Here is a 23,348-nt window from a genome sequence, read left to right on the forward strand (position 1 = left end):
CCCCCGGCGCGGCCGGGAAGGCCCCGCGGGCGGGTGTGAGGATGGGGACGGCTTTTCCCGCCCCTGAGGCCCTGCCCAGGGCTGGGGAGCCTGGAGAAGCGTCTGTCACTCCGACCCGCCTTGGGGAGTGAGGGCAGTGGAGGAGAGGAGCTAGGTTATGTCCTGTCTGGCATTATCTGTGTCCATTTGTGGTTTTGGAGTTCAGGCCCTTAGGCAGAAACCTAAATCCGTATGAATTTAGTGGTTGTGCAGACTCTGGTATGTGCTCCTTGAACCTGCAGGAACGCGAAATAAACCTTGTTACCTAAGGCTGTACCATGTCCTGGGTGCGGTTGTCTCTGCTTGGTGTCAGCTGTTTCCCACCTGAAAGAAATGATGTGGGGTCATGCTCTTGGAGGAGGGTATAAATGTCTGGCAGCATGCCCAGCGTATGCAACGGCAAGTGCCAGGAGTGCTGATGCTCAGAGACACGGACTCCCATCTGAGTTGAGCGTGTCCAGCACCTCAGTTGCCATCTTCCCCTAAATTCTCTGTGAAAGTGAGCTTCTCGCAAAGGAACTGCTTTCTGGATGGGACATAGTTCATATGTGTATGAAAACGCTCCCTCTGAGGCTCATAGTGGTGGTGAGGAAGAGTATTTTAAAATGGCTGATGGAAATGATCTGGTTTAAATCTTTATTATGCTTTTTCCAAGGAGGAGGGGAACGCAAACGAACAAAACAGTTGTAAGGAGGAAAAGTAAAATGATGCAATGCGCAGCCTGTGGCAATTCAGTATACATCAGTATGTGATTATGGGAAGTAGGTCTTGTCTAATTTTGTCTTGCTCTATGAGGTTTTCAGTCAAACCTTGCTCATGTACTTCAGTGCCTTCAAGATCCTTGGTACTTGGCTAATAAAAGTGGCATCTGTTAAATGCATCTTAAAATGTTTTAAGGCTTTTGGTGAGAATGAACTTGTTTGAAGTACTTTCTGGGGCTCTGAGTGGTATGAGGATAACTCTTAAGAGTAGAAGATGCAGTTGTTACTGGAAAAAATTTTTGGATCGCAGAAGCTGAGGAGAGGTGAAGGTCACACTGGCCTGAGGGAGCAATCCAGATGGCCTAGTAAGATAGTCTTGTTTGGATGACTTGCCTTCACCTGTGATTAACCTCAATTTACATTCTTTAGTCTTAGATCATTAATAATTATTTTTTAGTGTCATCAAATGTTGGGACAAGAAGTGACTCAAAATGTCTTGGGCAGAAGTATAGAGAAGCAGCTGACGGCACGTTGATGATGGTGACTTGTTAGGCTAAGACTAAGAGCTCTTCTGATGCCTAAGGGAGGAAATAATGACTTATTGTGAGAGTTGCCATTACTTTTGCATGAAATACTTTCTGGAGTTACATGCCATTCATTATATTAAAAATATATGATATTAATACATAATTATATGGTATATAAATATTAAATATACTTAAAAAAAAAGCCAATGACAAATTGGGAAGTCTTCTGAGAGGAGTCTGGTAAGTTGGACTTGCTGCAGGAGAGTGAAGAAGCTCAGTCCACCTAGGTAATCCACTTATCTCAACTTGGCCTTGCTTTGCCTGTGAATTCTTCATGCCCTCATCAGAATACCTGCATGGGGAGAATCCCTGAAAGTGTTTTGTTGTGAAATGTCTCCTGTTCCTTGGCTCACAAGTCTGTCTTGGTCAGCAGCCTGATAGAGACAGGCTGATAGTCTGCCAGCCAGTTCCAAGCAGCACCTGCAAGAGCCCCTGAAGATACATGTTGTCGCACCTGACTTCCCAGCCAAAAACCATGTTAACAATGGAGAGTGCTGCTATATATATATAGCTGCTAGCTTTGTGCAGTTGCTCGGGTGCCTGAAACTTCCTGGGCTGTTGAATTGGGTATGCAGGCTTCCTCCTGAGAAGCAGTGGTCTGTTTTGTCACTATGTGAGTCATAGGATGGTGCAGTCTCTGATAGCTGAGACCTTTTCCAGCACAGTGGTTAACTTAATGGCTTCCTTAAGCTTCCTCTTTGTCTTCCAGCCCTGGATCTCCCAGGCTGTCTCCCCTATCACTTTGCAGGAGGATGGGCTCTTGGGCCTGCAGAGCGCTCAGTCAGGGTGACACTGCTGCTGATGCCTGTGTTACCTCTTGATGGGCTAGATCACAGGAACTGTCTCCAAAGTGGTGACTGTTTGTGCACCCCAGCTGAATACCAAGTTGCTCCCTGGCTTTGCCTGTTTATATCCCACAGGTTCGCATAGGGGAGGACACTGTGACTATGTGGTTTGTTTCCTACACAGCATATATTGTCAGGTAATGTGCTTCATTAAAGCTAATCTGTTGTGAGTGCCCAAATTTGTTAACGTGGGCACCATAGTCCAGGACTAGGTAGATGGAGAGTCTACAGTTTGCTGTGGCATGTCTGCTGGTCCGCTGTCATGTCAGATGAAACAAGGCATATAAAAATGAGTCTGGTGTTCAGTTGTCATCTAGGCTGTAGTATGGAGCGAGTTGAGGATGATGCTGGACTTGTGCTTGAATTTTTTCCTGCCAGTAAAAACAAATGTGTTCCCACTTGTTTCAGGGGGGCAGAAGCTTGTTCCCAGTCCTGCAAGCATGGTTCAAGAAAAGGGAGGGGAAAAGCTCCTTTTAAGAACAAAGTGTTCTTGTACTTTGACTATCTGACATTACTGACAATGGAGATCAGTTCACGCACAATAGCTTTTTCTCTATGCTGGGCTGCCTCAGCAAGGCACATGCTTCTAACCGAAATGCAGTATGTACGGGTAGCAGTGTTGAGGATGTGCTTCTGCTGGGTTGTGTTGTGGGTTGCATTTGACCCTTAAGTACTGCACTAGGGACAACCAGCTTTATGTGGAGTATATATTATATAAGTATATATATATTTTTTTTCCTATGTGATAAGGGGAAAAAGAGCAGAAAAGCATGACCAGCTGTACTAATACCAGAGGAATGCAGTACAGCAGGCAGACTACTTGCTATTAGAAAACCTGCTTTCCCCATCACGTAGGTATTCCTTAAAATACATTAACTTGCTTCTGAATTGCCTTACCAAACTAAGCAAACTTTTAGGAAACTGCTCACTTTCTTCTGCCTGTGGCTTCCCTTTCAGTGTTAACAGAAGTATCTCTGGCACATTAGCATTTTTTAAAAAATGTTGGATTACTGCTACAAAGGCATCTCCAGCAGCTGTTTGCTCCTATGAGGAGCTAGCCTGGGCTAGTCACGCTTGTGAAATCGCTTGCCACGGAAATCTTTCCTATAGCTGAAATGCTGGGCACTGCCTCTTGTGATCATCACAGCGCGCAGTATTTCTCCCTTTTTGTTTTTAAACATTGTCAGATAGCTTCCAGTTTTAAATTTAGTGTGTCTTTACCTCTTGGTCTCATTTTTCATGTTAGTCCGTTGCCTCTTTTATAAGCTCTACTATGAGTTGGGGTTGATAAGGCACCTGCAAGCATGCCATTTGAGCTCTCTTGCCAAGCAGTGGAGAAATCCAACCTTTCAGAAAGTGATTTATCTTTCATTAAGGCACATAGAGCAGCCAGTACTACAGAGCAATCTGTTTCTCTGTTTCTATCAGTTTGTAGAAAATCTGGAGGACTAGTTTAGACTGTATGCCTATATATTTGGCAGTAGCGATGAGCCCCGTGAGTGATGATCTCTGCTTGACAGGGTGCAACTTACCTTGTTATGAACTAATTCCAATAGTCTGGGTTTTTTTTCCAGTCTGCTGTTTTCTTTAGGGTGCGCCTAGCTCCCTGAGACAGTGGGGTTGACTTGTGAGCAGCACTTGTACAGACTGCCCTGCTTGCTCTTTCTAATGGGAAAACATTTCTTGTATTTTTAAACTGTATGGTGTGTGTTACTTGTGAAATACTAAGAAACGAGCTAGCCTGAGGGAAGTGAAGTTATTAGGTCACACTTGTGTTAAGAAACAGCCCGGCTATAAACTAACATCATCTTATTGTGTATTTTGGGCTAATGGTTTGTTGATGGCTGCAAGCACTTCAATGCACCGCGGGGCTTGCAGTTAGCAGAGAAAGCATTTCTTGGGTGGTTGGTTTTGCTGGTTGTGCTGTAATGCACGACAGATGCCTGAAGTCTTAGGTGTTTTTCACGTCCTGATCCACCTGGGTTTAATAGCAGCCCCTTGTAACAGAAGCAATTTCTAATAGCTTATTATGCTGCCCTGCAGGGAATGTGCTTTTGCTAAAGAGTGTAACATTATTCAGTAGCTAGGAGGTGAAGCCAAAGGTACTTGCATTGCAGATGACCCTGGCAACGTGAATGGACCTAAACTTGAGAATAGTATACCTGTGGGGGGAAAAAGGACCTTTCAGTGTCTGTGGTCAAACTGTAGGTTGTGGCTGGGGGGGGGGGGGGGGGGGTGGGATGGGCTGTTATGTTCTGTCCCAAGTATGCCAGGCTGCAGTTTCTTCCCATGAACCACTATCAGGATTGCATGTGGTGCTGGGTATAAGGGTGGGGAAGGGAAAAGGAAAATGTGTAAGCTTTTAAATAGGTGAATCATTGTGGGTTTTTGCCTGTTTCCTCTTTAACTCACTGGTCTCTGAAGCAAGCTTTGCTGACTAATGTCGTTGCGCAGTGTCAATGAAGGCCTCTGTGTAATTGGTATCCTGCAAGGACTGCCGGGCAGAGGAGAAACAGAGCTCTGAAGTGAGAGAGTAACTCCGAAGGCTGCCAGCTCAGATGTTAACAAGAAGCATGTCTTGGAGATGTGCCTGATGTGAATGATGCACCCTTGTTTACAGGGCTTGGACTGGCTTTCGGAATAGTATTTTAGCAAATCTGCTGCATAATCTTGAAGTAAATCCCTGGGCTGTATTAACCTAGACCCCAGTCCTATGAAGGCCATTATGCATGTCTTCCACAGATTCAATAATGAAGGCTTCTTGCACATAGTAAGGCTGGCAGAGCTGTGTGTTACCCTCTGCTGGGGTTGCATCACTAATTAATGCAGCATCTTTCTGGTCAACAACTCTGATCTGAAACTGCTGTCAATTTCACAGCATGTTGAACACTGGGATTTCTGATACTGTTGATAAGCAAATGCTGTTAAAGTAACAGCAGTTGTATTCAGAGTTTACCTTACAGTAACAGTTTGAAGCTGGTGTAAAAGAAGCTGCTTGGTATTTCTGTTGCTGATGCCCTTGGTGTTTTCCTGTAAAGCTGGACCCTTTGTTCTTTGGATACCTGTCCACCAGGAAGGACTTGCTATGAAGGTGCTATGAAATCTTCGTTACTGAGGTTTGGAGAGCTTCCAAGGAGGAGCGTTCACCTAAACTAGCATATAAACTTTTGCTCTGAACATGACCTGGCAGTGCCTATAAATAGGGGTGTACCAGTGATCTAACTCCTTATGACTGCACACTTCAGTCATTGTCAGTAATTCTCCCTTCTGAATAATCATCGGGCATTGCTATTAAGCCAGAGGTGATATGAAGGTGATAAACGGGGTGAAAGGCAAGGCTCCGTCTGTTAGGGAAACAGTCCCTGAAGTGTTCCTAATGACTTGACTTGTGATTGATCCTAACGAAGTATCTCTAGATGTGCTTTCATGAAACAACACGTCAAGCTTGGCTTTGGAGATGAGATAGTTGCCTCTCTGGCAACTGTCTTATCTGGACATGAGTTTTTTTTGACATCTCTTGTAAATAATGTGTGAGTCTTGCCTCTGAGGTCTAACTGGATCTTTCTCAAATACTGCATAGGTCCTATATATGTGGGAATTGCTTAATGATGCATAAGTGAAATTGATCTTTTGGCCATTTTGTATAGGCTGTTGGCTTGCTGTATGTTTGGTTTTTTTAAGGTGCTGATAAGTTAGAAGCCTTTCCTATGAGGATGAGGAGGGAAACCTTCTCAGGGAAAGGTTGATATGTTTTTCTTGCCTAATGAAGTGTGGTATCTTCAGACTGTGCCTTGTGTGATTAAAGCATCCAAGCTACTTTGTCCTGAACAGCTGGAATACCAAAATTTCAAAATCAGACCTGTGGTGGTGGTTGTGTAGTTTCTGTGGTCATGCTGCTTTCTAACTTCATGTGTTAGTTCAGTGGGTAGCCCCAGCTGCAGAACTACTTTTAATCTGTTCAGGAGCCTGGTGTTTTATACTTACTCCGCAAAATTGCTTCAGGAATCCCTGCTAAAGACTTAGGTCTGCACCAGGGTACTCAAGACTGCCTGCTCAGCACCAGCTTGCAAGCTGGGAGAAGGCACTTAGATTTGTGTCCAATGTTACTGGTAAGTGATAAATTCAAAAGACCTGCCAGTCTGCTTTTTGCTCATCTCCCAAGTAGAACGGAGGCTATGGCTTATAATTGTTTCATGCTTTTTGATCTCTAATACACAAACATTATTTTCCCCTCTGTGGGATGGATCAGCTTACATTGTGATGACTTTGTAGCATAAAGCTGTTCTTTAGCATAGGAACCAGCTGAAACGGTGATGGATGGTGCAAATCCCTAGCTAGTAGGAAGGAAGGGAAATTGCTCATATTGCTGCATGTGGTGTCTCTTCTGTTTTCCAAACTGCATATAAGCAAACTTTTCACTTGATCAAAGTTCAAATTTTGGCTTTCATAGTGCCTTTATTTCAGGTGCCTGAGAATAGGTGGAAGGATTAGATTAAGTAAAGTTAAGTAAAAATGTCTTGCTGCTTGGTTGCTGGAACGTGCCTAGTTTTTGGTAATATGGATTGAAGGATGAAGAAAGCTGACATAGAGGACTTAAAACTGGTTTGCTGTAGCACCTGGTAGACATGGGCCCTTATGAATGCCCAAAGGCTCCTGGCCAAGAGGGGAGCAAGGGAGGGAGCTGGTCTCCTCCTTGCTAGTTTTATGAAGCATGCTTAAATCCCGTGGGAGATCTGGCATCAAAAGTAAAACTGCCTCAACTATTGACTTGTGGAGCACAAGTCAGCTGTCCCCTGGAGTGCTCTGTGCAACCTTTGTACAAGGTGCCATGCTGGTGTCAAAGCTTGTGGCGGTGCTCCCATCCGAAGGCTTGGGTAGAGGGCAAAGGGAACTACCTTCTCCAGTCTTCCTCTTTGTCCCTGTCCCCACCATCTCCCAGGTGAGGTACTGTAGCTTTCTGGACTTAGATGAACCTGTGGACCAAAGGTCAGACTACTTTGGAAGCAGGAATGTACTTTTCTGAATAGGGTAGATAAATGCATCTAAGCAGTAGAAACTTACTTGGGTTATATGACCGTGAAATTTCTGTCTGCTTTGGGAAGGGTCCACTGCCTCCTTTGCATAGCAAAGTGTCAAAAGATACTGCAGTACAGTACGATGTTACAAGTTTTTGAGCATTACAAAGGCATGTCTCAATAGCCTGTGTCCTCATGGCTTGTGCTGAGGCTCAAATGTTTTGACACTGTCTAGCATGAACTTGTAACTGCAGGATTTCTGTAGCAAGAGCATTGTGAAGGGACTGTTGCGTGCTCTTTCTGAGCACTAAACAGAAACTCTTCTCCCAGGTTTTGCAAAGCAAAAGGTGGCAGTGCTAGGTTTTGATTACCTGTTTGAGAGGATTTGGAAGATGAAAACTTATTTTCTCAGCTAGTGTGTATGGCTGAGACCATTAGCCAAGTATATTCTTACTCTATGTAATAAGTGACTTACTTGCTTACGGATATTTTAATTCGTTGAATACAGTGGTTCAAGTCTGGTCAGAGAATGATTGCGTCAATGTATTTGCTGGTCTGCCTATACCCCCAAATCCATTTAGTAGAAGAAATGTAGAAATGGAGGTATTGTGAATAGTTTCTTCCTTGAACAATGTTTTGTTTTGGTATTTCCCAGAACTTCTATGGCCATGACACTGCCAAGGATGATGTGTAGCCGTAAAGTACTGAGTTACTCCTACAGGTAAAATTAGTTCCTGGAACAGCTATTGTCTTGACAGCAGTAGAACTGAGAAAACAAGTGAATATATTGGCAGGCTAGGTTGTGATTCAGTGAGACCTGATACAGTAAGCAGTCCTGGCTGTTCCTGGGAAGTTATGTGGTGGAGGTAATGTCATGAGTCAGGATACTGACCTGTCAAAAGGGAACTGCATCCCCAAATGCCCCAACAGCTCTGTTGGAGGGGAGAGGTGGGAACTGCATGGTTTAGCATTGGTCTGGGTCCTTTCTGTGCAGACCAGCGAGGACCATCTGTATGCTGTTAAAACAAAGTATGCCTTTGATACTGCTTAAGGACTGGAGAATAAGTTGTTAAGGTTTGAACAGGATATTATCCTGATCTTTTGATATGAGCTCGTTTCTGCCAGGTCACCTGTCTGTCTTGGAAATGCCTATTATAACAGTATTCCTAGAAATAGGATTAAGTCTCGTGGGGAGGAATTAATAAGCATAACGGGGAGTCACAAAGTCAGTCCTCTTTGGCTGAGCTTTCCATCCCTTCACAAAGCTGCCACGTGGGGAAAGGAAGAATCTAAGCCAGAAGGGCTACTCTGTCATCATGGGCAGGCTTTGGGGTGGCAAAGGGGTTGTAATTGTTAACCCAGTAAAAATGAAGCCTGACGTCAGAGGTAGAAGGGCTATTTAAAAACACTGTGTGAAACTGAGTCAGCTGAAGGTCAAGAAAGCCTTTTTGCCCAAGAACAGGTTAAACTGGCTCCAGCCCTATCAGGGCTGAAAATGAGAGGAAGTCTGACACCCATGTGGTTCTGCCATGGGGGTTTGCAGGGAGCAGAGCTGCTGCGAACCTTTGACACTAGTTGGGGAGCAGAACTTACTTTATCACCTATTTCAATCTCATTCTTCCAGCCCATCCACTAGAAAAGAGCAGGTTAACCCCAGTGAACTGGCAGCTCTTCCCAAGGACAGGGGAATAGGCTCTCTGCAGCTGTACACTAGAGCCGATGATTTGGCCTGTTTCTCTGCTGCTCAGAGCTCTAAAATGCCAAGAAATGAGCAGTTGCAGAGTCAAGGGAAATTTCAGGTTTTTTCAGCTTGGAAAAATCCTGCGTGCAGTTCTCTTTGGACTGAGACTGAACTTAAATGAGACTTCCCATGACTGTAAATGCTGTTTTGGTTTTTAGCAGAGTTAGCTGTGTGCAGGCCTCAGTTTGACTTAACCCAGTTAGGACTTTTTTTTGCTTCAGTATGGTGAAACTACTCTGAAAGAAGACAAGTGGAGTTCTGATGTGTGTATTGGCTCTGTGACCATGTGTTGTCTAGCTCAGGGGCTGTTGTCTAGCTCAGCTCCCCGAGCTTCCCATGCGGCCACGACTCGGTGGCTGGTGTGCAAGTAGCAAGGCTGATGGAGGCCTATCAGGCTCTTGGCAGCTGTGTATCTGAACTGGAACTGAAACATCTGTGAAGCACCGAGTTGGCTCTCTGAAGACTGGCAAGCAGACTTGGGCAATACTGACTAGCACGGAGTGGTTTTTTTGATTATTAAATACACTGAGGCAGTGTTTCTTCAGAGGAACCGTGTATGGATTTGTGGACATATCTGAGGAAGATGGGTGATGATTACCTGGTGATGATACTCTTTGAATATCACAACCTGTCTTTGATTAACTGTTGCTTTTTAGGTGACTTTTTTCTTAAGTGAATACTACATTTGTGAAATTAATGTTTTCTTTCTCTTCAACAGTGGGCCACTATACGGATAGAAAAAGGTGTCAAAAAGCCACAGCCACAGATGCTAAAGACTCCTACTGCTAATGGTGAGAGCTCGGGGTAAAGTCAAATTGATAAGACTAATGTTCTAAAGTAGAAGAACTGAGTCCTTTTCAAATGGAGAAGTTAGATGTGTGCATGAAAGAACTGGAGAAGAGGTGGGGTGGTTACAAGCTGTTACATCTAACTGTTTTGCAATGCTACTGGCACAAGAACTGTTTCTGCAGAATGAAATGCTTCTTTTACTGGCTTGTGCTGAATGGTTGAAAAATCAGGGGATGAGGAAATGAAGGGTATGAAATAACATTAAGTTTAACAAAACAAAGTTGAGCTTAAGATGGAGACTGTCTTCAGTTGAGGGAAACTTTCGAGTTACAATATGAGCTTGATTTTTGTCTTGAAATCTGTCTTTAGGTTACTGCTTGCAGGGCTGCTGGCCAACTATCTCAGTCCTAACAGCATCAGAGTACACTTAATCTCTGAGGAGATGTGAGTGTTTAGTGGACAGCACTTTTCTTTCCCAAGCTGAGTACTTTTTCTGTTGTAGGACTGCTGGATGGAAGTGTGTGGTGTTATACTTGTTCCCTTTTTTCAGTCTGCTGCTATTCACTTTTTGCCCCCTGGAGTTATCTCAGTGTTTGCCAGACAAACTTCTTACACTCGTTATCTGTAGAAAGACAGCTGAAGAGTTGCTTAATTTCTTCCTTTAGCCTAATTTTGAAATTAGTTCTTTTACTATATCTTAACCCATACTGCGCATGTGTCATGGTAGGCTGTACTAGGTCAGAGTTGGCTGTAAGACTTTGGAGCTGTAAGCACAGTGAGAGTAGTCTGAGTTTGTCCAGGAAATAGGAGAAGGCTGAACAAGGCATTGCAGCCAGTGCTTGGTTTTCTCCTGGTTCCTGACTGCCTTGGTATTGCTATTGATTTGCTTGTTTTTGACAGCGTTTGACAGCAGTGTCAGCATTTTCTGTGTGTCCCTCATTAGGCAGCATAGCTGGAAACAAGACCAGCTTGCCAGTTAGTAGACCAAGTCAATTGTTACTTGATTCTATGAATTAGCTCATGCGAACATGATACAGTAAAGGGGACTGAACTGCTGAACTGGTTGTGTGCGTTTCCTCTCCAAAGGAGTATCATTATCAATACTGTAAACACTGGTGTTGTACTATTTGCAGGCCAGGCATGAAACAGGCTCTGATGGTAGCAGATCCAATTGTCAGTTAGCACCTGTAATAATAAATTGGAGGTACTGCACAGCAGTTCTTAAAACAGGTTAAAATTTGTGATTTATTTTTATTTGTGATTTAATTGCTGACTCTAAAGTGGCTGAGAAAAAGTATGTCCTGTATCACTCACCAGTGTCCTGAAAGTTGTGGGGTTTTTTGGGGTGGGGAGAAGGCAAGGTGAGTGATCCTTCCAAATAATGACAGTGCCCTGCTATCTGTTTCACAGGTTGTATCAGCAAGACACCCTTTTTCTTCCTGTATGGGTGATAGTGTCCCATCATGTCGGGGTCAGTGAGAGGGCAAGAGATTCAGCTGTGCTGCTTTAGCCACACAGTAGGAGCTCTTGTCTTCCTAGACATCTGATCATTCTGGCATGTAGCTTTTTCTTCTCTAGAAAAGAAAGGTAAAGGAAGAGAGGACCCAGCTAGTAGATCATGTTCTATGAGCTATCTTTCCATAAAACTACAAGTACCTATTCCCCCTGTATGTGTGACTGAGGGATGTATAGTGCTAATATGTGCTGTAGTTCAGAACCTGGACTAATCTGAGTGCACTCCACTGTCTGGAGTATTAGTGATAGTAAAAATGGCCTGAGGTAATTCATATAGATGATTGCATGCAGGCTACGTTCAAGTAGTCTTATGGATGGGGATACATGATTGCAATGGTGGCCTGAAGCACACTTTTTAATGTCCTTTTTATATTTGAAATTAAAATTAAAACCTTTCCCCACTGTAGGCAGCTCTTACTGCAGTAAGCTGGAGTCTAACTATTCCCTACTTGAGAAGGTATGGGGAGCAGGGGAGATGTGGAGTCTGTAGTGCCAAGCTGTGCTCTGTATATTGCTCTTGGGAGCTTTTTAAGCATAGGACTAACAGACCTGTGATTAGGAGTCTGGGTTCCTGTATGTTGATGAAAGTACTTGAGGGCCAGGGCAGGTGTAGGTCTAACAGTGCAGTATATAAGTTGGCATCCCCTGAGGTGACAGAACATGAGCAGATGGAGAGGCCCAGTTGCATTACACAATATTTACTGAGGGAGGAGAAATTCCTGGTGATAATGCATTATGGAGTAGCTGATTAAAACGGGGTAAAGGTAAGTGTCTATGTGTGTGTACGCATGTGTGTTAAGTGCTGAAGGGGAATGTGTAACACCTTTTCCATCTTTCCTGACCATCCAGTCCACACTAGGAGGTGTGTCAGGATGGGAGGGAGCATTGCAGATGCATGTGCAAGGGCAAGTTTTCCTGTTCCCAGGCAGAGCAAAAATGGTCCCCCCCAAAGACCTTAAAATCCAGTGTCCCTCAATATGAAAGACAAGAGGGAGCATGACTGAGGTGACACCACCTTTCTCTGCAGTACCAAATCCAGTGTATTTCACATCTGTTGGCAGAAATGGCAGCCAGTGCCCCTGCGTTGGTGGTATGATAAGGAATAGTCCCAAGAAAAATGTTGGCTGGTGTAGTTGCTGTGTGGGGAATTACCTGGTGCTGTCACTTCAAGGTCCCTCTGTGTTAGAGAGCAGCGTGTTTATGTGCTGGGCCCAGTGGTAGCTCTTGGCTGAGCAGATACTTGGAGGTTAGTCTATCTCATTGCAGCTGAATAATTAGCTCTCAGCTGTTAGTGTGGGTGTTGGCTGTGTCGAAAGGCAGTCCTCTTCAAGTTGGTGGGTTTAAAAAACACAAAAATGCTGTTAATTCAGAGTTTTGGAAGTGACATCCACTAAAAGAAAAGCTTATGCAAATAATGTGACTGTAAGTAGTGTCAAATTTGAGCCTGATATAATTAGCTGACTATGTGAGCTTGAAGGCTTGGGGCTTGTGCTGTGACACTGAGTAAAGCAGCGGCTATGGCTTTTTTGGTTGAGAGGGGTGTTTGCTGTACTTGTGCATAATGCTGCCTTTTAGCTGTCTTTGGCAAACTCAGCTCTGCCCATGGCCAAGGGATTAAAGGCCATTAGATGTTACTTCTGATTAAAAGAAGGCTAAATACATCATCTGAGCAGCATGTGTTTAATTCTGTTCATAATATCTTCAGGTGCTGCTGAGAATCTTGGCTTGGGGTAGCTTGTCCCAAGGCTGCAAGACAGCTTGTGCATGGGGGTGTTGTGTGATGATGACAGCACAGGCTGTGCTATCTCAGCTGTGCCAGCAGTGTGTTAAACTTGAACCCTGGGCTGGTTTCAGCCAAGAAGTAGGAGCCAGGAGAGCCAACTGCTTGGCTGATGCTGAACTGGGGACTGGATAAGGAGGAAGCGTTCCCAGTTCTCCTGGGAACTGGAGAGAAGTGGTACTTGTGTGACGGGTGCTGGAGAGTTCCCCTGGCCAGTTTCTTGGCTACGACTTGCCTCCCACCCCAACAGCAGCACGGAGCAGACAGATTGGGCTGACTCGCCTACAGTCCTGGATGTTTCACAGCTTAGAGGTTTAAGGGAGTGACTGAGAGAAAAAATGAACCACAAACTAGAGCTCTGGTTTGGATTTAAAATATAACACAAGTATAGTCCATCCTGCTAAATGTTTGATGTGTTGTATGTTTGTTTAATTTAGATCCTGAAGGGCATGTGGGTGTTTGGGTGTGCCATATTAACAATTCATATTTATAGGCTAGTGATAGGACAATGCACTGAGATCGTCCGCTGGTGGAATTGCAAGTTGTGGCTGCTGAGTTCAGAGCTGAAGGTGCTAATAGGTTTTGTTGCAGTGTGGCATCTCTTGCACATTGTTCTTTAGTGTTTACCTCGGTGACCTGTGGGACTTGTATCCTGGAGCTTCTTGTTTTATCCCGTATGTATGCTACAGTGCAATACAAAGATTTTGCATGCTACTTGTAATTTAAATGTTGTGTGTGATTTGCACAGCAAATATATTCACAGAGTTTTTCTGCTGGCAAGACTTCCTTGGGATGCAGATTTCCACGTGGGATGCATATTTGTGGGAAAGTGCCTAGTAGCTTAAAACAGTTGGGTGCTTCCTCCTTTCCCATTTTTTATCTCAACATGGAAGCACAGAGATTATGCAATTTGTCAGAGGGTGTCTGACAGAGTGGTAACCTGAACTTGGACCTCTGTAATCCTAGTTGCGTGTCTCAGGGGATGGTTGTTCTGGTTAAATGTTACTCTTGATTTCTTCAGTCATCAATTTCTGGAGCCAGACTTGCTTACCAGAAGGCCAGCTACTTGATCTTTATATTTAGCTTACACAATTTGTCGTTGCCTTTGAAAGCTGTGGTGAGAAATTGGGTCTTATCAGACCATAAGTATAAAAAACAAAAAAGGGGGAGGTGTAGGAATACTTGCTATTTGTACTGCAATTCTGAACTCTCCAGGTTTCTTTTCTATTGCTGGGCATTATGTGGGCAGAGTTCAACTGAAACAACTGTTAGTGCTGAACTAAATTATATCAAGGCACCTTTAGGCACAACTTTTTGACATTCGTTTTTTGGAGGGTTTTTCTTTGATTTAAACTAAAATAAAAGTGTTGTCCTCTCTGTGCTTATAGAAAAGACTTGTGCTGTGAAGGGAGGGAGGTGCATTTGGTTCAAAGCTGATCCGTGCACAGATGTCGGGTAGCAGTTGTGGTCTGGGGCTTTGGCAGATAGCAGTAGAGCACGTCTCAGCTGAATGTGGCTGTGGGATGCCAGAATGTCTGACAAGAGACGGGCCTAGGGAACAGGGAAGCCTCCATGGAGGAGGCTGAATGTGCTTAAATACACAGAGCACCAGGAGAAGGGAATGGAAAGGCCAAGGTCTCACTTGGTTTCCTCTGGAAGCATAAGATGGTGTTGGATAAAGTTGCTGAGTTGAGGGCTTGTCAGATGGTGGGAAAGGGTTTGCCTTCTTGCTTCACCTTCAGTAGGCAACAGAACTTGATATATTTGCTGCTCAAGGTGTTTATGTGAGGAAGGAGAGCTAGAACTGGCCTACTGAAGAGTATGCTGTGTTCAACTACCCATCTGATCTTGCTATCGTAGGAGGGGCTCTGTCAGTAAATTTGTCTCCTTGAGTAATGCAGAGCGGCAAGTGATTTGGAGGATGACTGTTACTGTGTAGAATTATTTCCTCATACGGTTACCTTCTCCTTCCCAAGGTATCATTGAAAGAGATGAAACGCCTATGGAGAAAGAAATTGCACGTCTGCATCAAGTGGACTTCGAATTCTCTGACATATTCTACTTCTGCAGAAAAGGGTTTGAGGCCATTGTGGAAGATGAAGTTACCCAAAGGTTTTCTTCCGAAGAGCTGGTCTCCTGGAATCTCCTCACAAGGACTAATGTCAACTTCCACTACATCAGCCTGAGGCTGACTGTTGTGTGGGTCATTGGGGTTATAGTGCGATACTGCTTCCTGCTGCCCCTACGGTAAGCTCATGGGTGCTGAGGGATTTTGTCAGTCTGGGAACACGTAAATGTGTGTTTTCTTGGGAAACATCATCTCAGCTTTTTTAACCCAAAAGCAGCATTAGCAGATACAGAAGATGAACTGGCTTAAACTCTCCTTTGAATGGTTAAGAAGCCATTCAGAACATTTTTATGTTGCCATTTACTGTGGAGAGTAGATTAGGGCTAGTGGTCATCTTTTCTGTGAATGCTTCCCCTAAGTCGTGTATTTGCAACATAAGTGTAAGTTTGGGCGAGCTCTAAAACTCCCTGACAATATATGCATTGGGGTATCTGAATCTGCTGCCTTTGCTAGACCATGATTTTGAGCAATGTGTCAGGGAATTACTGAGTTAGAGAACTGGGTATGTCAAGTATCTGAGGAATAATTGAATTCCTGCAATCCCTTTCCATTTTAAAGGGGAAAGTGATATTAAAATGAGCAAAACTACTTATTTTGATTTAATGTCTATTTTGTCTGTAGCTTTACCCTTGCTGCCATTGGGATTACCTCAATGATTGTGGGGACAACCATGGTAGGACAGCTGCCAAACAGCAGGTAGGTACTGTGTTTGAGGGACGAACTTGCCAAGTTGCATCAGTGCAAACAGCTCAAGATTAGGACTGGAGAGATTTTACATGTGATAGACTACTGATAGTCCATTCCACCCACAAACTTGTGGCCTTGCTTTTAGTGGCATTTTGAACTTGGGCTGAGGTTGGCTTCTTGGCACGCTTGGCACTGAGGTTGGTGGTTTCTGATGGGCTCCTCTTGCTGTCATGAGAGACTCAAAGGGAGTGTTGTAGGGAAGATAACGGTGCTGGGATAAAAAATACGCAGTGAGGAGATAACAGCATTGCCTAGGTAAGTGAGACCAAGAGTATGACGCGTCTTGGCTGAGCTGCTGTAGCAAGTGCGTGGTAGAGCTAGGAATATCCCTCTGCTCCAGAGTACTAGGAAAATTTCAGCCCTGAGTTGTGTTGAGTAGGCTGGAGAATATTGCATGTGTGTCTAGCTGCTTTCCAGAATCCTCCATATGCCTGTGATTTCTTTCAGTGTGAAAAACTATCTGAGTGAAGTGGTCCACCTCACGTGCTCCCGCATCCTTGTCAGAGCTCTGTCTGGTACTATCCATTACCATAACAAGTGAGTGAGCTGATGTTATGATAGCAAAAGTGTGTGTATACTTCTGTGTGTGTGAGTATCCCATTTGAAATGGGGCAGCTCTTTCCTGACTCACCTGGCAGCTTTATGGAACTGTTGTGTATGTAATGTGGTGCTTAGTGTACTAGTAGTCTAACAAAAAATTATGTAATTACAGGGAAAACAAACCTCAGAAAGGAGGAATTTGTGTTGCCAACCACACATCACCGATAGATGCGATCATTTTGACAAATGATGGATGCTATGCAATGGTATGAGGAGATCCATGATGACCACAGCAGAGGGAGAGAGGCCAGGAAAGGGGAAGATTGCGGGGTATTGGTTGTGGAGTTCAGTACTTAACTTTCACAGTAGATAGGTTAACTTGAGCACTAGTCAGTGGGGAAAAGTATAAATTGTGTTGAAGTTGGTCTACAAGTTACATGCTGATGAAGCTGTCCTGGCAGTGTCAATGGCTCTTCATCTGGTGAAATACTTGAGGTACACTTCCATGCATGTGTCTAGATCCTTTCAAGTGAATGCATTTTAATAGTTTTTGTGGGCACTGCCCAATCCTGGTTTGCAGTCTCCAGTGTGTTTGGGTTTTTTTGAGGGGGTATGCAGAAGAGGAAGTTTTGCTTTTCAGGTGTCTCGTATGCTGATGTGCCTTATTGGGCTTGCAGGTTGGCCAGGTTCATGGTGGACTGATGGGAGTTATTCAGAGAGCCACAGTCAAGGCCTGTCCTCACGTCTGGTTTGAACGCTCGGAAATCAAAGACCGCCATCTAGTGACAAAAAGGTGAGGTGTGGGTTGGAGCGGGGAATTGCAGTGCTAGTGTAACTCCAGTACCTACTAGTGCCTGAGAGGCCATGCCCCGGTATGTAATCCCCGATGAGTCATTGAACAATCAAAGACCCAGATGAGGAATTAAAGCTTTGGAAAGACAGAAGCCCAAGAAGCTGATGAGGTTGCAATGGGAAACAGGGAACTTAGAACCTTGGGATCTTGAGAGGGCAAAAGGCTGACTTGTGAAAGCATCATCTTTTAGCAGGAGCCGTATCTAGTTGTCTTATTCCAAATGATGACTGCTGCTTATAAATGCTAATCACAGGGATATGAGTTATCTGTAATTCCACGTTACTGTAGGCTGGAATAATGTGGGGTATTGCAAATCGGTAGATGTAGGTAGGAGTTGGAAGCAATCAGTATAGTAGTGGCTCAACAGCAGTTCTTGGTGTGAGTCGGAGGGGTGGTATGCAGCAAACTGGATCATTCAGAATGACCCAAATGTGCTTGCTTGTGTGGGCTTTGGTACAGTAGACTGATCAAAATGTCTGGTTCCCAGGTCACCAAGGAAGGCTTGAAAAGTTTATACAGGGTGAAACGGTTCAGACAGAAGGTTCTGGTAAGGTCTGGATTGCAGCAGACTGTCACAAAACATCTCATTTGGGTAGCCATCATCATAATAACTAATGGCTGATGAATTCAGATACACATTTTGAAAGGATGTGAAGATACTTCAAATTCTGGGATTTTCTGCTAAAGAGAAATACTGATGAAAAAATGAGTTTTCTGTGACACGAACTGTCTTGACTTCATTCGAAATTGTGAGCCACTAGAAATAACAAGCTTTGCTTGTTTGGGTGAGGGGCAAAAATGTGTCTAGTTAAAAAACTGAGCTGCTTACAAAGGCAGTTTTCTGCAGAATGTCACCAAAGGCATACCCATGAACACTGTAGTACAGTGATAAAATTTAGAAAGAATTTCTAAAGAACTTTTAGGTTAATTTTGACAGGTTAACTTCTTCACCACCTCATTGGCCTCTGTGCAGTGGGACAGCTTTGTCAAGTCATCCAAGCGTTGTTCAAGTAGTGTGAGCTGTAGGCATTTAGGAGTCCTCTTTTTAAGAAATCTGCTGTTAAGTAAGCAGAGCCTGGATGGGCCACGGCACAAGACTTTTTTTTTTCTTATGTAGGCAATTTCTTGCAGGTTGAGTTGATGAGAGTTAATTGGACTGACTTAATGCATACATTTATTGGCTTCCTTGACAGTCATTAATAAAATAATATGAAGGAAAGAAAACAGGACGTTGCCTCAGTGTAATGCACCAGGGGCCTAAGGGATGGCTTGCACAAAGCTTCAGATTTGTCAGAAACAGAAAGGCAAGTACAAATTAGTGTCCATAAAAGGCTTTGGTTTCAAACAAATGTGTTATATGTAACGATATTTTTAATGCACCTGCCTGGGGAATGAAGAGTGGAAAGGAGCTATTTTGTAAGCTTTCCTTCTGCTTCCACAGACTCAGGGAACATGTGGTGGATAAGAGCAAGCTCCCGATCTTAATTTTTCCAGAAGGTAAGAAGCTGAACTGCTCCTTATCTCCATTCAGTGTAGATGTCATCCCTGTTCTCTTTTCATGGCTTCTGGTGCTCAAATGTATCTTAACCTCTGGCTTAGATTTAATTAGGGCATTCCTATTTTTCATCTTTAATATTAGATTACACGAAGACAACACAATACTGTCCCTGGCTGTTGGGTCTCCTGGCAGAAGCTGTAGGCAGAAGAATGGGAAGATTTTCTTGTGCCCTGTGAATATCAATTCACTGTCCTACAGATCTAACCTCAGCCTTGTGCTTTGTCTCGCACATACCCTGGCTTCATTCAGGGAGTCAGTCACAAGACAAAGAGTGAAAGCAATCGGGGAGAGATGCTTAAATTACCCATAAAGGGCCTGCATTTGCTCCTCAGTGAGTGTAAGATCTGTATGTTGATGTGTTGCTGCTGAAATGTGGTAGGCTGTGTGAAGTAATGACTTTAGTTTCTCTTCTGGACAGGCACCTGCATAAACAATACATCTGTGATGATGTTCAAGAAGGGGAGCTTTGAAATAGGAGGGACAATCTATCCTGTTGCAATCAAAGTAAGTGGAAATAGCTGGCTGCTGAATTTCAAAGTTTGGGATCTGTTTTTGTCAGGGTGGTAGGAAGCTGTCTCAGTACAGCTCCTAATGAAAGCACAGTAGCTCTGGCAATTCGCTACGTGCTGTAGATGACTCCTGGAGTGTAAGTGGCTGAAATGAGAAAGTGAAGTCCTTCAGCCTATGGAGCCTGGCTGGTAGGACCTGGTGGGGTCAGCTTCTTCCTCTGGAAAGCTGGAAGGAAGGGAGGTCCAGCTAGTCCTTCCCAGTGCTGAAGGGAAGAGAAGCATGCAGCTTGCAGCAGACTTAGCTCTTTTGGCTGTTCAGGCAAATGGGTGACATCTGCTGCTGGTTCTGTCATGTAATCACAAGCAGCACTAATAAGCACAGGCTAATTTTTCTAAAGCCTCATTCTAAGCAAACATGTCAGTTGTGAATTTTCTCTGAACTCTGGCATATGACTGAAAGCATCCACCTCAGATCTGAGACAGGCTGTGATCATCTGTGGGGAAAGGGTTTTATTATTTGTTTTTTGTGATCCCTTTACAGTATGATCCTCAGTTTGGAGATGCGTTCTGGAACAGCAGCAAATACAACATTGTGAGCTATCTGCTGCGAATAATGACCAGCTGGGCCATTGTTTGTGATGTGTGGTACATGCCACCAATGGTTAGAAAGGTAATCTAGCATCTGGTTGACTGATAACTATTTAAGAACCTGACTGTGTCTGCAAGTGCCTCTTTTTACTCTTTTTCCCCAAAACCCCTACCCACCCCGTGTCTCCAAATCGGAGTTTTATACTGAACTTCTGTTAATGTTGACCGATGTATGATTGGACTTAGCTTTTCCTAATGCAGCTTGGTACCATCAGCAGTGCATCAAATATGCAAAGGATAGCGGTAAATATACTGCTATTCACAGTAGCAATGCTGTTAATGTTCCATCCTGTTGGAGCAAAATTTTCCCCTAATTTCAACACTTCAGGGGAAAAATGAGTTAAATTATTATCACATTGGAACATCAGATTGTGTTGGCATGATAAGGGATGGATTGTTTGGCAGTGAACTAATTTGATGAGGCAGCAGATGAAAAGTGTTGTGGAAGTCTGTTTCAATTTGCTTCTCTCTGCTTTGATTATGTTGAATTTATGACCCTTGAAGGAAGGCGAAGATGCTGTTCAGTTTGCCAACAGAGTGAGGTCAGTCATTGCTCTCCAAGGAGGACTGACTGAACTTCCCTGGTGAGTGATGCCATCCTTGTTAGACTTCACGGACTATCTGTTGTTAGTTTGATTGAGAGGTGCTTCCTCCCTTAGCTTTGTGACAAATAACATTCAACATAACTTTATTCTACTCGGGAGAAAATGAGGGAGTAACTTCACATGCACATACGTGTATGTGAAACTAAAAATAAAAAAGATGCATGAAGTCTTTGGAGCATGTAGCTCTCATGCAGTGAGTTTCACCTAACGGCTTGATGCTTTTGAAGAGGGCCCCTTCACAGTTGTTTTCATGTTGAGACTCATGCTGAGATTAAGGAGCAGAAATGAAGTTACTTGGCAAAACTGATGAACAACAAAAAATAAAACATGGGGTTTGAGGCTTTCTGCTCCAACTTTCTCGTGTCCCACCTCAGTAAGTAGCAGCATAATGCCTAGATTTCATAGGACTGTATGAAACAAACTGGAGAGCAAGATTCTGATGAAGAGAACGGGCAAACGGATTCAACTATGAGGCCCAGCTGGCCCTCTGATATAAGGCAAGAGACAACTATGGTGTTGCACAAGATTGCCTCTACAGTCTAGGGAAATAGCATCCCAGGTTGGCAAAGACTTCTATGGTAGGTGCAACCTGTTAGCAACATGACTAGCCTGCTTTAACAGGCTAAACTCAAAATTTGGACTGCATAAGCGTTATGGCCTAAGGTAAAGGTTTTAATAAACATGCTTAAACTTGGATGTTCTAGAAGTTCTGAAGAAAGCCTTCTTAATAATCTTTTAGGTTAAGACTCTAGACTTGACTAAGATCACTAACATAATACATAGTTTGATAACAATAGTGGTAACAATCATGATGGGTTACTTTCCTCTCTTGCTTTGTTCCAGGGATGGAGGTCTGAAAAGAGCGAAAGTCAAAGATACTTTCAAAGAAGAACAGCAGAAAAACTACAGCAAGATGCTAGTGAGAAATGGATCAATAGGAAGTCTGTCTACAGGAACAGAGTCAGACTGAATGGTTGTTCTTGAAAACTAATTTTGCACAACCAGCCTTAGCAGGAATGTTTTTAATTTGTGGTGGTGTTTTTTTGGGTTTTTTTGGTTTGTTTTTTTTTTTTTAAAAACTGGAGCAACAAAATCCCTCATCACGTGTATGCATATTCTCTGTATGGCTGGTGCAGAGCCTGCCAAGGGCAGTGTCTCTATCTCTCCCTTTTCACTCTTCCCACTCCCCTGCCCCTCCCAATCTTCATGTGATGATGCACTGCAGCTCCTGGTATTCTTTAGCTGAATGTGTGGAGAGTTAAGAGACAAAAGGAAAAAAGCACCACATTTTTTCCTGAGTTTGTAAGGTTGAAGGGAAGTACACTGAACAGATGTTGTCAGGACACTGGTGTGAAGATACCTCTTGTTCGTGGTACTTTGAAGCTTTAAACATAACAAAATTTTGTCTTTTTTCCTGTTGCTCACAGACTTTTAGTTGTAGATGACTTAAATAACATGTTTTAGGATGTTGTCAGAACTGTAAGATTGACTCTTTCGGTTAGCTTGCACCTGGATGTGCAAGGGGGGAAGGGAAGCAAGAGCTGCAGACCCTAAAGAATGGGAAAGGAGCTGCCCTGCCAAAGTCACAGTTCACGGACCACGAGGAATTTGGTGGCCTTATAACATGGTATTGCCTTTATTGAGAACTGCTACCTGAGGGAAGATAAGGGGCAAGTCCGCAATCTCCCTGTCCACTGCTGCTGTCAAAATTGCATTTTTGAGATCTGGAGCTATAAAGGTAAGATACAGTAAGCAGCTGGATAACATAGGCTATGACAGATGAATTTTTATGAAGTGGGTTTTAAAGACTACCCTTTTGCAAAAATTGCTGCTAATGGCTTAAAGATCTCAAGAGAGCCACTCCAGAAACACATTTTGTGTTGAACTGGGCTAGCAATAGCTATCACAACTATAAACATAGGATCCATAAGTCACCTATGATACAATATGTGTCGTGTTCAAATCTGCAATATACTGCTGTCTGAATGTAAAGAGAAATAAATTCTATATTTCTAATGGGTCTTGTGTGGCATTTATACTCTTCTCTAAATGTGCGTAAATAAAACAGTTAGTTATACTTCCCAAAAACTTAAAATTAGGGTCATGGAAATTTCAGTCACTGTGACGTAAAGGACCAGTTGCAGTTGAGCTCTTACCTGGTTTCTAACCTTTTTTCCTTTCCCCTGCCCCCCTCCCTGGACTCTAAGGAATGCTTAGTGTTTATCCTTTCTAGAGTAGGAGTGACTCATCATGCAGACTGAACTTGAAATTACAACATGAAGTCACATCAGGGAGACTCAACTCGTGAATCTATAATTAGCTGGAAAACAACTATGAGCTGCTAAATTTGTGACAAAGTGTGAGTTCATTTCTAAGTAGCCTTTTCCTGTAGCAAAGAGATTTTCAGTTTAATGCTGAAAAAAAAAATTACTGTTCCACAGCTGATAATCAAGTTTAAAAATCTGTTAGAACGTAGTCTCCCAAAAAAGGGTTCCTGATCTGTTTTCCATTATCCCTCAGTCCATGTACTTACACAGGGAAAAATATATTTATTCACTGAATATTATATAGGCATGCAGGATATTGTACTCTGTCTTGGAAATCTGGTTGTGAAGCGTGTTGGAGGTGTGTCACCTTGGAAGAAAACATTGGGAAGGGGCTCTTAGAGAAATGCTTTCAGGTTTAGCATGGCAGGCCTTTAAGAACAAAACTGTTTATATTAAAAGGGAGGGTTAGAGTGGTAAGACA

The 23,348-nt window shown here is 43.5% G+C and overlaps 1 protein-coding gene across 1 annotated transcript; it reads left to right on the forward strand.

Annotated features, from left to right (window-relative positions):
• Positions 1-7,000: 7,000 nt before the first annotated feature.
• Positions 7,001-22,619, forward strand: LOC103899727 (glycerol-3-phosphate acyltransferase 3). Its single transcript, XM_009280239.2, has 12 exons — positions 7,001-7,111; positions 9,647-9,719; positions 14,989-15,259; positions 15,762-15,836; positions 16,335-16,424; positions 16,600-16,693; positions 17,105-17,220; positions 18,722-18,777; positions 19,257-19,342; positions 19,889-20,017; positions 20,500-20,579; positions 21,444-22,619. The coding sequence occupies exons 1-12, from the start codon at positions 7,001-7,003 to the stop codon at positions 21,568-21,570; spliced, it is 1,308 nt and encodes a 435-aa protein (XP_009278514.2). The 3' UTR covers positions 21,571-22,619.
• Positions 22,620-23,348: the final 729 nt, after the last annotated feature.

The sequence above is a fragment of the Aptenodytes forsteri genome, unplaced genomic scaffold (assembly GCF_000699145.1).
Source record: "Aptenodytes forsteri isolate BGI_AS27 unplaced genomic scaffold, ASM69914v1 Scaffold227, whole genome shotgun sequence".
In the NCBI taxonomy this organism is placed as follows: Eukaryota; Metazoa; Chordata; class Aves; order Sphenisciformes; family Spheniscidae; genus Aptenodytes; species Aptenodytes forsteri.

Excerpts from the sequence above, each read along its gene's own strand:
- LOC103899727 (XM_009280239.2), top strand. The coding sequence starts at position 7,001 with ATGCTGGTGTCAAAGCTTGTGGCGGTGCTCCCATCCGAAGGCTTGGGT. Across the intron at positions 15,260-15,761 it reads TGCTTCCTGCTGCCCCTACG|CTTTACCCTTGCTGCCATTG; the intron begins GTAAGCTCATGG and ends TTTTGTCTGTAG. Across the intron at positions 19,343-19,888 it reads TCTATCCTGTTGCAATCAAA|TATGATCCTCAGTTTGGAGA; the intron begins GTAAGTGGAAAT and ends ATCCCTTTACAG.